At 45.3% G+C, this 14215-nt stretch overlaps 1 protein-coding gene across 2 annotated transcripts; it reads left to right on the forward strand.

Annotated features, from left to right (window-relative positions):
* Window positions 1-58: 58 nt before the first annotated feature.
* On the forward strand, window positions 59-13701 carry AAMDC (adipogenesis associated Mth938 domain containing). Of its 2 annotated transcripts, none has more exons than XM_054391136.1 (4): window positions 59-89; window positions 4967-5117; window positions 10158-10253; window positions 12996-13701. In XM_054391136.1, the coding sequence occupies exons 2-4, from the start codon at window positions 4986-4988 to the stop codon at window positions 13134-13136; spliced, it is 369 nt and encodes a 122-aa protein (XP_054247111.1). In that variant the 5' UTR covers window positions 59-89; window positions 4967-4985; the 3' UTR covers window positions 13137-13701. The 2 variants fall into 2 exon arrangements, with proteins under 2 accessions (XP_054247111.1, XP_054247119.1); XM_054391144.1 differs by lacking the exon at window positions 59-89 and adding an exon at window positions 3228-3253.
* The last annotated feature ends 514 nt before the right edge of the window (window positions 13702-14215 follow it).

Raw genomic sequence — 14215 nt, forward strand, 5'->3', positions numbered from 1 at the left:
AAGGTAGAGGATCCTTCCCTCCGCTCCCCACCGACGGGCGGGTTAGGTGGAGCTTGCGACCAGCGGGGCAGGGGTCGTGCGCGCGGGCGGTGAGTGCGGGCGCGTGCCGGTCGTAATGGGTCTGTTCTGCGTGAGGGAAGGGCGGCTCGGCTCGGCTCGGCTCGGCAGCCGCGAAGGGGCTCCGTGGAGCGGGCCGCTTCCCGCCCTGTGGGGGAGAGACACAGGCGTGAGGCGGTGGGGCCTTGGAGCCTTGACCAGCGCTAGGCAGGGCCTGTTTTGAGATGGGCGGTTCAAGAGCTATGCCTGCCGACCCCTGCCTACAGGTTCCTGCCTCCCCCCCGCCACCTCCCCAGCGTGTTCGCGGTTGTATTCTCCCTTCCTTCTCGTTCTCTACCTGAAAGGAAGTTGTAGCAAGGTGGAGGTGGTTTCTTCTCCCATGTAACAAGTGATAGGATGAAAGGAAGCGGCTTTAGGTTCTGCCATGGAGGTTTAGGTTGAATATCAGAAGAAACTTCTTCACCGAAAGGGTTCTCAAACACTGGAACAGCCTGCCCAAGGAGGTGGTGAATCACCGTCCTTGGAGGTGTTTAAAAGATGCAGAGATGTGGTATTGAGGGACGTGATTTAGCACCAGACTTTTACATAACGGTTAGACTCGATCTTACAGGTCTTTCCCAGCCAAAATGATTCTGTGATTCGTGCCCTGATGTTTCTTTCTGTTCTCTGACTTTTCCTCCTTTTTCCCCCCACCCCTGCCTTCAAAGTTTTGTGTCCCCCCCCTCACCCCCTCCGCCGGCCCCGTTCTTTTTCCAGCACTCGCCCTCTGTGACCTCTTCCAGTCAAAATCACAGAATGATTTGGTTTGGAAGGGACCTTAAAGATCATTTAGTTCCAAGCCCCCTGTCTTGGTGAGGGACACCTGTCACTAGACCAAGTTGCTCCATGAGTTCCCCGAGTAACTTGCCTTCATTACATGCCCCAGCAAAATTAGACTGAGCTCCCAAAAAGTATTTGCCTAGTTCTTAAACTTGATCTCTGCCCCCTCCCTACCCAGCTCATTTAAACTTATCCTGTCCTTTCTACTTGCCTTTCTGCTGACTCTGTTTGAATCCTGACCTTCTTCCCTAGCTGCTATATCACTTCTGAAACTACATCGGCTGCACCCACCTTCACCTGTTGACCCTGTTTCCAGGCAGCACTGGAGAATTACATTGTCTTCTGATACCTTACAGGACTTGCTCTGCCCATACCTTGATTTACTCTTTTACCCTTTGTCCTCTTTCATCTCAAGTTGTGCCTTGAGTTTTATGAAACATTCCTTCCTTCTGTGGTCTCCCAATAACATGTTCTCTGGTACTCTGCTTTTGTTCACCTTTTTTGTTCTATCTGTTGCTATTTGAAACAGGCTTTACCCTCACAAAAGACAGGTGTGCAGACAGTTTTAAAATCCACCTACTTGCCTAAATGCACTTCAATCTCAAGTTTAATCTGTTGTATTCTCAGCTTTTTTCCTTCTGTCATACTTAGCTACTGCTTTTCTTTCTTCCTTTCAGTACAGTCTCCTTGCATAAACTTGTATTTTGCCTCCTTTTAAGCTCTTTGGCTTCCCTTATTTCCTGTGTTTTTACATTGTCGTAACTTTGCTTGTAGATTCCTGAACCATTATTCCTGCTTGTCTCTCAGTGTTTGGGCTATTGTGATTTGCAGAAATTACTATTTTAGGTCATACTTGTGAGTCATATCGTTCATGGTCTCTTTTGATCTTAAGTGGTATTGTATATTTTGGTACTGTACATTAGTTACAGTGAATAATTAAAACACTAACTCATTTGTTCAGGAAACGAGGCGGGGCACTGGAGCATCTCTCTAACTGCAGAGGGGATTGGACTAGATGACCTTTGGAGGTCCCTTCCGACCCAGACTATTCTATGATTGCATGAAAGGCTGAGAGACTCCAGGCTGTTTATCCTGGAGAAAACTGAGAGGGGATCTTATCAATGCTTCTCAGTATCTAAAGGCTGGGAGTCAAAAAAGGATGGAGCCCAGTCTCTTTTCAGTGGTGCCCAGTGACAGGACAAGGGGCAGTGGGAACAAACTGGGAAACAAACAGTTCCATCTGAACATAAGGAAAAACTTCTTTCCTTTGAGGGTGCTTAGCCCTGGACCAGGCTGCCCAGAGAGGTTGTGGGGTATCCTTGGAGAGATTCCAAACCTGCCTGGACATTGTGAACCTGGACAACCTGCTCTGGGTAACCGTGCTTTAGCAAGGGGTTTGGATTAGGTGACTTCCAGAGGTTCCTTCCAACCTCCCACCTTACTCCTTGCTGGTGATGATTGGACCATGCCCTGTATCAAGAATGTTCAGTGTTTCTATTAAAAAGTTCATTCTTACTCCAATTTAGGATATTTTTATTAATTAAAATGACCTGGCCTTGCTGATGCTCTCTGACATTATTATGGGAAATAGGTTTAGATTACAAATTTTTATTCATGCCTTTTTTGGTTTTTGTTTCTATTTTTTCCCCTGCTATTTACTTATTTTGGGGCTGTTTGAAAGAGATACTATGGAAACCTTGCTCTTCCATTTGCAGTTTGTGCCAGTTTGATTTCCAGCCTTGTAATCCTATTTGATTTGGGAAATGAGATATTCCAAATAATTTTTTTGTTCATTCCCCTCTGTCTTAAGATCCAGGTCTGATTCTACCATTTTATCTCAAAACTAGCACAGGCACAAATTATTTTTGTTCTTCAGAGCCAGCTTCTGGGTTGTTTATTCATCCTTTACTCTTTGGTTGATGAGTGCTTTCATTCTGTTGGGACTACTTCTGCTTATTTCTTCTGCTATTATCTCTCTTCAAGCAGAATTTGGGAAAAAACTAGTGCTAGAACCTTCTTTTAAATCCATTGCATTGTGGATGTGTAATGAGATGACCTGGAATCCATGGATCCAAGCAAATTTGGCTGTCCCATAGCTGCTTGCCTGGCTTCCTGTTTGGCAGAGCACTTGTGCTACTAACTTTACAAAGAGCAAGAAAAACAGAATTGCCCCATTTTTTTTTTTTTTCTGAGGAAGAAAACCTCTGGCAGACTCTTTCCTGTGCTGGATCCAAATTGACATCAGTTTTGGCTTTTACTTCATGTGACATCTGATTCAAGATACTGAGATCCACTCCTGTCAATCCAAGAAGAGTGTGTCCTGTCTGTCCATGCTGTAGCATGTGCAAGAAAGGAGGGGAGGCTTCCAGTCCTCTTGGTAATCCAAAGATTTCTCTTTTGTGAGGACTCTTTCTTTAATCTGCACCACCTGTGATAGATCTTATTTTGTTTTGTAGTTTTTATTTTTCCTGGTGAATTTCGTAGGATCATACAACAATAGAAACGCAGCTTGGAAGGGACCTCAGGGATCATCTGGTCAAACCAAATGCACAGACAGGCTGTCCCAGCATCCTGTCCAGCTTAATCTTAGAAGTGTCCAGTGTTGGGGACTCCACCACTTTCCTGGGGCGGTTACTGGAATGGCTGGTTGTCCTTTGTGAGAAATTTTCCTCCTGATCGGAATCTCTCCAGGAGTAAATTTATACCTGTTACCCCTCATCTTTTCCATATAAGGTATCTCCATCTTTGAATACTGGAACATGGTGAGAACAAATAAACTGTATCTGGAAGGATCTGGCACTTAGGTTTTCAGGCAGGAGCAGAGCTCTTCTGGCTGCACAACCAACCCATTTTCTTCCTAATGTGGATTTCAGATGATCTCCCTTCTGAACAGGAAGGGCAGAAGGGTAACTCTGCGCCTTGAGGCGTGTCAGTTGGCTGCTGTGCTACTCCAACACGTTTCCAGGGTATCACCAAGTGATTCCTTTCTTGTTGTCTGCTCCTGGAATCACACCAGCAGTGATGTGAAGGGCTGTGAAGAGGGTGTGAGCTTTCCTGGTGCTGGAAGGAAACGCTTTCTGAGGCAGAATCCCCTGCTGATGGCTGGCTTGTGATTGTGACAGCAGATCTGAAAATTGCTGCGGTTAATACAAAAAAGTGGTTGGTCTGTAGCAGTGCTGATGAGGTCTCAGCTGGAGCACTCTGTCTACTTCTAGGCCACAAATGTCAAAGAAAGAAATGTACCAATTGTTGGCTGCCAAGGGAAAAAAAAAAAAAAACTAAGAAGAAAATAAGCAGATTTAGAAAACATGACTGGAGGGAAATGAAGTTTAAACCAAAAGAAAGACAAAAGACCAAGAGTTAAGTCCTCAGGAAAACAAAAGATGGTGGAAAAGATAAAGATTAAGTTGTTCTTGTCCACAACATAAAGGGTTAGAAATAAAGAGTTTAAGTTGACCCAGTGAAGATTTGGGTCAAACATTAGAAAAGCTGCTATCTGGGTGTTTAACGCTCCTAAGACATTACACAGAGACTTGGGCCCTGTAAGGGGTGACTGGGGAGAGAAGATTTGACTCCTTTATGTCTCAAAAGTCTTGTTTGCTATAGCAATATGGCACTGTCATTGTTTTGTTCATGGCTTTTCTATTGGATTGGTATGTTTGGGATTTTCAACCTCGCTTACCAGTTCAAATTAACGAAGCGGCCAAAGAAAGAAAGTCTCTCTCAGATATTTCAGGGAATTATTATCATCTTCATTCTACATTTTAGGCAGAAGATTAAAACCCATCTGCAAGAGGATATTCTGGGATGTGATCCTTGCTGAGAGTTTTAAAAGTTGAGCACCCAATACTTGTACAGATCGAGTGTGGAAGATAATTTACCCAAAATCCTGCACGAAATCCCCAAGAGGACTGGTAATTCAGCAAATCTGAATTCTGCTGAATTCAGTTCTGCTGTCACAACATCCCAAAGATAAAGTCTGTAACAGTGTTTCCTTCCCAGCTCCTCAGGGCAAGGACAGAATTCTCTGTTTTTATTAAGGTGCTGCGTATGTTAGGTTGCTGTTACATATTAAATATCCTTTTTCCAGACGTTGGTTCAACTTTGTGATGACTTCCCCTGAAATTGCTTCCCTTTCTTGGGGTCAGATGAAGGTGAAAGGCTGCTCTACAACTTATAAGGACTGCAAAGTGTGGCCGGGGGGAAGCCGGACCTGGGATTGGCGAGAAACTGGGACTAATGTAAGTTTGCTGTTTGCTGTCCACAGAATCATTGAATGGTTTGGGTTGGAAGTGACCTCCAAAGGTCATCTAGTCCAACCCCCTGCAGTCAGCAGCGACATCCTCCACCAGATCAGGTTGCTCAGAGCCTAGTCAAGGTCAGGCTTGACAAGGCTCTGAGCAATCTGCAGCGATGGGTTCTCAACTATCTGCCTGGACAACCTGGTCCAGTGTTCCACCACCCTCATGGTAAAGAACTTATTCCTAACATCCAATCTAAATCTACTCTTCTCTAATTTCAAACCATTGTCCCTCACCCTATGGGACTCTGATAACGGTCTAGAGAACAATTGTTGAAGTTCCAGCCAGAATTCCACAAGCTACCTTTTGCCTTCATCTAACACTTTTAGACTTTTCCTGGGATGAACAGACCGTTATGTTTCAGAAGTGACTGTGGAGACATGAGAGGACTGCAGGGACACAGGTGACAGGCTGCAGCAACTGCTACCACCAGTCCTCACAGCTACCCTGACCAGACCACTCTCACACACCACAGAGCTCTCAAACACCATTCTGTGTTTGATTAAGAGTGATTGTTGTAAGGTGCTGGTAACAACCTCTTTTCAGATGGTGTAAACAATACTTATCTTGAGTGATAGGAAAAAAAAATGATGGGAAGTGAAAAGAAATCGACAGTAAATGACTTTGTGTGCTTGGAAGACAACAATGCATGAGAGTTAGTTTATATTCTTTTTCCTTGGGATCCCTGGTACTCATTTCAGAGGAAAAATATGGAGATACAATGCATGTGCACCAGTTTCTCTTTGAAGAGCTCACAGACTGGCTAACCACACAGTGAATTCTCTTGGTAACCACTCTGCCCCTTCATCGAGGTCATGGATGAAGTCTATAAATACCCTTGGAGGAGTCCTCCAATTGAAACAAGGAAATTAACTCTATGTTAAATTAAAATCGGAGGAGGGAAAAAAAAAACCATAGTTGAGTAATGTGGAGAGGGAGGTTTTCTGGCATCGTTTTTATATCATCAGGAAGTAAAACATACCTGATACAGGTCACTTGAGAAGTTCCTGCTTTGGATGAATTCAGTCCCCTCTGCAGCTATGAGGCATTGGGTGACTTGGTTTAAAAACGAAGAACAAAAAGTAAATGTGAGAACAGAAGCAAGCTTTTCCAGACTGCATCTCCAGCTCTAGAAGAGCTGTAAGGAAGCTCATCTGAACTGGATTAACTGGAAAAAGTAGGATTCACTAGACAGATTTTCTGCATGCTTCTTTGCACTTGATTACAGTATGTCTGCTTTTTCTGACCATGTTCTTCCAGGGGGTAGGTGGAGCTGAAGTATGGGGAGGAAGCACTGCTGGTCATGTCCAACACGCTATCTGGAAACAAATTGCTTCCTTTCCTCCTCTGCTGTCAGACTGCTGTCTAGTACCCAATTCTTTCATCAGAAAAATTGTCTAACTGGCTCTGCAAGGTTCTGTAACCAAGCACTAATAGTTGTTGTGACCTTCACCCCTAGGGATGAAAGGCAGCCTCCCTGGCTGCCTGCCTTTCAGTGCCATCTGCTAATGGGAGAAAAGCAGTAGGAATCCTGAGAGGAAGGCCAGAGCACAAAACAGGCCAGAAATTCTGCTGCCCTTCCTCTTTGCCTTCAGCTGTCAAATCAGCAAGGATACATTCCATGTGCCATGTTTCTTTTAGTGACAATGTTTCCTGCAAAGCACATGGAAGCTCCTGCATCAGTGTGTCTTGTGTAACCAAGGAAAAACCTTTTGTTCTGTGGCTGCAATATGTCAGGAGTACTGATTGTATGACAGCAAACCTTCCCCAGCCATCTAAATACTGTAAGTGCAGTGAAACCAGAGCCCTTCTTTCTGTCTGCTTTCCAGCCCCCAAGGGAAAGCATTGCCTAGTCTGTCATAAACTTCTCCTTGTGGACACTGGGTCTGATGAAGCTCTGTACATTGAAGTCACCTCTGCATATCATTACAGATGGACTGAGGGGAGCACAACTTTTGGCTCTGGCAGCCAAAAGGGACAACCATGCCCTAGGGTGCAGCAAACACAGCATAGCAAGCTGATTGAGGAGGGAAATTGTCCTACTGTACACTGGTGCAGCCTCAGCTCAAGTGCTAAGTGCAGTTTTGGAGGCCTTAATACAAGAAGAACGTTAAACTATTAGAGTGTGTTCAGAGGAAGGACACCAGAGAGGTGGAGAGGTCACCATCCCTGGAAGTGTTCAAGAAATGTGTGCACATGACACTTCAGGACATGGTTTAACGGCCATGGTGGTGTTAGGTTGATGGTTGGACTCAATGATCTTAGAGGTCTTTTCCAACCAAAACAATTCTGTGATTCTCAGATGGTGAAAGGTCTCAAGGCCAAGGCTTAAGAGGAGTGAGGTCCCTTAGTTTGTTCAGCTTGGAGAAGGTTAAGTGACTTCATCACAGTCTACAACTTCTTCAAGGGATGCAGCAGAGGGAGAGGTGCTGATCTCCTCTTGTGACCAGTGACAGGACACAAGGAAATGGAGTGAAGTTGCATCAGGTGAGGTTCAGACTGAACAGTGAGAAAAAGCTCTTCAGTGATCAGTCACTGGAAGAGGCTCCCCAGGGAAGCAGTCACAGCACTAAGCCTGTCAGAGTTCAAGGAGCTTCTGGATGATACTTATATGGCTTAGTTTTAGGAAGTTGTGCAAGGAGCAGGAAGCTGGACTCTGATCCTTATGGATCCCTTCCAACTTGACATAGTCTATGAACTTGGAAAGCCATAAAGGTGAACAGTGTCTTTTGCTGGAATTCCAGATACCAGCCAGGCTAAAGCCTTTCTGGTGGGATCAGTTTAATCCACTCATTGGAAGTGGCACTCTACCATAGGAGGCTTCATGTGCAACTTCAGGAGCTCATGTGTCTGTTTCAGCTTGAAAAGTCCTCCTTGCTCTGTTCTGAAGCTGAGGCATTGCCAGGGCTGAGGAGAGAGCTCCCAACACCTCATGGAAGGCTGCAGCATCAGCAGCTGAAGACTTGGGCAGGGGATAAAGGATAGGAGAGGACCCAAGGACATCAGAGAGAAAAGCTCACTAAGGAATGCACAGTAGAAGCCAAGTGTTAAGCTGGTGGTTTGACCTTAATTTGTTGAAAGAATGTAGCATTTTCTGGAAATATAACAAATAGCTTTCTCTGTCAGTCTGCCATGGAATTACCTACTTCAGGTGAGAAACTCATCATAGTCCTCTAAAAGAATTTAAGAATCCTACCAAAAAAAAAAAAAATGGGGGGAAGTAGCAGTTGTGGTTAAAAATAAACAAACAAAAAAGAAATGTGCACCAGGAAGAGACCAAACTCTGGCCACAGTTTGTCAGTGTCCTGCTCTTGGCCATACAAAGATAGACAGAAATTGAATCCAAGAGGAAAATTAGTGTGGCATAATAGTGTTTTATATTGATATTAAAGGTGTATTTGTGGAATACAGAATCACAGAACAGTAGGGGGTGGAAGGGACCTGTGAGGATCCTCTAGCCCACCCCCACTGCTAAAGCAGGGTCACCCACAGCAGGTTCCACAGGATCATGTCCAGGCAGGTTTGGAATCTCTCCAGAGAAGGAGACTCCACAACTTCTCTATACAACCTGATCCAGTGCTCTGGCACCCTCACAGCAAAGATTTTTTTTTTTTTTTTTTCCCCCTCATGCTCAGGTGGAACTTCCTGTGTTCCAGTTTGTGCCTGCTGTCCCTTGTCCTGTCACTGGGGACCACTGGCAAAAGCCCAGCCCCATCCTCTTGCCCCTTGCCTTTTTACCTGTTCATCTACATAGAGAAGATCCCTTCTCAGTCTGTTCTTCCCCAGGCTAAACAGCCCCAGGTCTCTTAACCTTTCCTCCTCAGAGAGATGTTCCAGTCCCCTCAGCATCTTTGTAGCCCTTGACACCAAAGAATCTTTGTAAATTCCTGTTTAAATCACACTAATAGTAGAGGGGTGTGCTTAAAAAACCCAGCAACACAACGTTAAAGCTCTTTCTTTGAGGAGTTCTATTTCAAGTATTTCTTTCTCAAAATTAAGGGTAGTACAGAAATTAGAATCTCGAATTGTCAGGGTTGGAAGGGACCTCAAGGATCATCCAGTTCCCACCCCCCTGCCATGGGCAGGGACACCTCACCCTACATCAGGTTGCTCAGAGCCACATCCAGCCTGACCCCTTAAAAGCCTCCAGGGATGAGGCTTCCACAACCTTCCTGGGCAACCTGTTCCAGTGTCTCACCACCCTCATGGGGAAGAACTTCTTCCTAACATCCAATCTGAATCTACCCACTTCTAGTTTTGCTCCATTCCCCCCAGTCCTATCATTACCTGACACCCTAAAAAGTCCCTCCCCAGCTTTCTCATAGCCACCTTCAGATACTGGAAGGCCACAAGAAGGTCTCCTTGGAGTCTTCTCTTCTCCAGACTGAATTGTCCAAACTCTCTCAGTCTGTCCTCACAGGAGAGGTGCTCCAGCCCTCTGATCTAAATTGAAGCTGTGAACTGCAATGAAGCTGACCAATCTTTCAGTCCTCTTTGGTAAAGGAGATTTGCAAAGTAAACAAGTGAAGAATTTAATCACTTTAATAATTTGAGGAGCTGTTTGTCATTTAAGTGAGTAAATGACTTTGGTTTGCCACAGTCTTTATTACTAAAAGGTTTTGCTGCTTTGAAAACAAACAGCAGTCTGCTGCAATGTATTGATTTCACTTCAGCCTTTTTGTCTAGCAGCTATAAATATTAAACATTTTAGAAACGTGTTGTATTTTTAACTGTTTAATAAAGAATGATAATACTGCCATCAATTGACTAACTCTCATCCTTCCTCTGCACAGAAAATACCTCTGTAATTACCAATGTTAGCTACTCTCTGTGTGCAGGAAAGAGGATGTGTTACCTTTGGGTACAGCTACTTTACCTGCTGCTCTGTGGGCAGTTTCAGAGCAGACAGAGGAAGCTTTCCTGGTTGTTGCAGTCATTACACAGATTGTTCTTTTCTTCCTCCTTCCTCCTTCCACTTAGCATTCTCCAGGAGTGCAGCCAGCTGACCTTGAAGAAGTTGTCAAGAAGGGTGTTAAAACTGTGGTGATTGGTCGTGGCATGAGTGAGGCTTTGCAGGTAGGTTTTTGTTCTGTGAGAAACATAAACCAGAACTCTTTGGTTTTTCTCTCCTTCTGATTTGGGGAAAAAAAAAAAAAAAGGCACAGAATGGTAGGGGTTGGGAGGGACCTCTGGAGATCATTGAGTCCAACCCCACTGCCAAAGCACCCCGGACACCCTAGGGAATGGAGATTCAGCCATCTCCTTGGGGAGTTTGTTCCAGTGTTTGGGAACTCTTTTGGTGAAGAGGTTTCTTCTAGTGTCTGACCTGGGCCTCCCCTGGTGCAGCTGGAGGCTATTCCCTCTTGTCCTATGATGATGGGGACAGTGGGGACAGTGGGGGGAACAAATCAGAGAGCAGCAAAGTGAAGACAAGTGCAACCAGAGCCTGGACTGGGAAAGATGGGTTAGGGGAGGGACTCTTTTCAAGGACTTATAGTGACAGGACAAGGGGTAGTGGCTTTGAGGTGGAAGAGGGAAGATTCAGACTGGACATTAGGAAGAAATTCTTTACAGTGAGGGTGGTGAGAGACTGGAACTGGTTGCTCATGTGGATGACCTCTCCCTAGAGGTGTTCAAGGCCAAGTTGGATGAGGCCTTGAGCAACTTGGTCTAGTAGGAGGTGTCTCTGCTCATGGCAGGGGAGTTTGAACTGGGTGAACTTCAAGGTGCCTTCCAATCCAAACCATTCTATGATTTACCTAGGGCAGGTCACACAGATGGGTCTTGAAAGTCTCCACAGAAGGAGGCTCCACAACCTCTCTGGGCAGCCTGTTCCAGGCTCCCTCACAGTAAAAAAGTTTTTCCTCATGTTGAGGTGGAACCTCCTGTGTTCCAGTTTGTATCCATTGCCCCTTGTCCTATCACAGGACACCACTGATAAAAGAGACTGGCACCTACCTGGCACCCACTCTTCAGGTATTTATACACATCAGTAAGATCTCCTCTCAGCCTTCCCATCTCCAGACTAAACAGCCCCAAGTCTCTCAGCCTTTCCTCATCAAACAGATGTTCTAGGCCCTTGATCATCCTCATAGCCTCCAGTGGACACTTTCTATCCCTGTCTGTCTTGAAGTGGGAAGCTCAGAACTGGTCACAACACTCCAGATGTGGTCTCACCAGGGCAGAGTAGAAGGGGAAAAGAACCTCCGCTCACCTGCTGGCCGTGCTCTTCTTAATGCACCCCAGGATACTATTGGCATTCTTGGCCACACAGGCACATCAGTGTCCATGGATAACTTACTGTCCTCCAGGACTCCACGGAGCTGCTTTCCAGCATGTCAACCCCTAACCTGCACTGGTGCATCGTGTTATTCCTCCTCAAGTGCAGAACTCTGCTCTTATTCTTGTTGGACCTCATGAGGGTCACCTCTGCCCAACTCTCTAGCCTGTCTAGGTCTAGCTGTATGGCAGCATAGCTTTCTGCTATGTCAGCCACTCCTCCCAGTTCTGTATCATCAGCAAACATCCCAAGGGTAAACTCTATCACCTCATCCTGGCTGTTGATGGAGATGTTGAGTAAGACTGGACCCACTACTGGTGGGGAACACCACTGGCTACAGGTCTCCAATGGGACTCTGCACTGTTGATCACAACCTTCTGAGCTCTGTTGTTTAGCCTCTTCTTCATCCATCTCACTGTCCACTCATCTAACCCACACTCCTGAGCTTGCCTACAAGGCTGGTCATGATGTTGAATTAGCACCAGTGTACTCCTGCCAGGAGTCCTCTTCCTGAAAGAAACATCGTTTGAGCTCCTCTATATCAGTATCAGTGTTGAGCAGTCAACAGGTCTATGTTCTGATACAGGAGCCTTCTAAACCAGGAGAAATTTTACAGTGTGGTTAGTCCCCCTCTCCCAGAACAGGTTATGAATCCAGCCTGCTGTGTATACTTTGGTAATCAGGCATTTTTGGGACCCTGGGTTTGGCAGGGTGGTGTCATTCCAGCAGATAAATGGCTACAGAAAGCTCAGCAGTGCTGGCGCCAGCAGGTCAAGGGACGTTCTCCTCCCTCTCCACTCTGCCCTGATGAGGCCACATCTGGAGTAATGTGTCCAGTTGTGGGCTCCCCAGTTCAAGAATGACAGGGACTTGCTGGAGAGGGTACAGAAAAGGGCTGCAAAGATCATGATGGGACTGGAACATCTCTATTATGAGGAAAGACTGAGAGAATTGGGCCTTTTTAGTCTGGAAAAGAGAAGACTGGGGGGGAGGGGAATCTCATGCTTACAAATACTTAAAAGCTGGGTGGCAGGAGGATGGGAACAGTCTTTTTTCAGTGGTGCCCAGTGACAGGACAAGGGGTAATGAGCACAAACTTGAGGATAAGAAGTTCCATCTAAACATGAGGAGGAACTAAGGGTGCTAGAGCACTGGAACAGGCTGCCAAGACAGGTGGTGGTGTCTTCACCTCTGGAGACTTTCAAAACCTGCCTGGATGTGTTCCTGCGTGACCTTCTCTAGGTGAACCTACCTTGACAGGGGAGATCCTGTCCAACTCCTATCATTCCATGATTCCTGTGAGCTTTACTTCAGGAAGAGCAATTCTTTAGCTTTTTGGTGAGGTGAGTGTCCCCTTGTTTAGATTTAGTTACCATTGAGCTCCAGCTCTGTTTATCTTTGTAAGAAAGGGCTGCATTTAGCACTGTGTTAAGGAGAGATGGGAGGGGTGTATAGAAGTAGCTTTATTGGAGAGAATAAAATGTGAATGAATCACAGAAATACCTAATCCTTCTTCTCATTCCTTTTTCTCTTCTGAGGTTCCACCATCTACTGTGGACTACCTGAAGAAGAATGGGATTGATGTCTTGGTCTTGCAAACAGAGAAGGCTGTGGAAGAATACAATGCCCTGGCTGCTCAGGGGGTCAAAGTAGGAGGAGTCTTCCACTCAACCTGCTGAAGCCTCCCTGCTCATTTTGCCTCCCTTGGCTGCAGCCAAATCAGTGTCCACTGAATCAAATTACAGCCAGCACAGCATGGGGGCTGAGGTGCCAAGGCATTTGTGCACTGACAAGCTAAAATGTGAGGGCATTTTAGGAGTTCAGGGTTTAAACAAGTTGAGTGCTTACAAAAAGGGGTTGCTAATGAGGTAATTTAATTACAGAGCTGTTTCCATACATGCTTGAGATTGAGCTGATCTTCCTCTGAGGATTGTCCATACTCTGGTTGCTTAACTTTTCACTCATTGGCTAAATTAAAGCACTAGGTTTTGACAACTTTTACTTAGAAATGGCCTGAAGTTACATTCGTGGCTATTGGATTGCAGCCATGAGATAACTGATGAGCACAACAAAGTGGTAGATGCAAAGTCATCTTCCACTGTAGATACAAGTTTCAAATAAAATAAATAAAAAAGTGAAACCAGAACATAACACTTTGCCTCCTGCTGGTGACTCCAGTCAGGATTTGGGGTCCTTCTTCTCAATTTGGGATCCTTCTTCTAAATTTGGGGTCCTTCTTCTAAATTTGGGGTCCTTCTTCTAAATTTGGGGTCCTTCTAAATTTGAGTGATTTTAAATCTGGATCCCTTTGAATTTGGGTCCTTTTTAAAATTGTAGTCCTTTTAAATTTTACATTGAACTTGGGAAAAGGAAACAAAAAAATGCCTACAGGGAATAAACATGAAATCTGTGCCTTAAAGCATTTTCCTTTGGGGGAAGGGGGTTGTGCAATGTCTACCTATTGATGTGTTTGAAGATTGAGTTGTGTAATATATGTCTATTTAAAAGTCTCTGTGTGCTTTAAACTGGAGTTTGCAACATGAACTATTGACCCTTAGAAAAATCAGTCTAAACTGCTGCTAGCAGGAGGCTGCTAGGGCTGGGTGGTGAGAATTCCCACAGGTCATCATTATCTATCTCATGATCGAATGATTTGAGTTGGAAGGCACCTGGGCAGGCTGGAGAGGTGGGCTGAGGAGAATCTCACGAGGTTCAGTAAAGCAAAATGTAAGGTTCTGCACCTAGGTCAGGGCAATCC

Source organism: Indicator indicator, chromosome 1 (assembly GCF_027791375.1).
Source record: "Indicator indicator isolate 239-I01 chromosome 1, UM_Iind_1.1, whole genome shotgun sequence".
NCBI classification, from domain to species: domain Eukaryota; kingdom Metazoa; phylum Chordata; class Aves; order Piciformes; family Indicatoridae; genus Indicator; species Indicator indicator.

Bases quoted from the DNA above. Each gene is read 5' to 3' on its own strand.
- AAMDC (XM_054391136.1), top strand. From the start codon at position 4,986: ATGACTTCCCCTGAAATTGCTTCCCTTTCTTGGGGTCAGATGAAGGTG. The intron at 5,118-10,157 runs GTAAGTTTGCTG...CCTTCCACTTAG, and splicing joins GGCGAGAAACTGGGACTAAT to CATTCTCCAGGAGTGCAGCC. The intron at 10,254-12,995 runs GTAGGTTTTTGT...TTCTCTTCTGAG, and splicing joins GCATGAGTGAGGCTTTGCAG to GTTCCACCATCTACTGTGGA.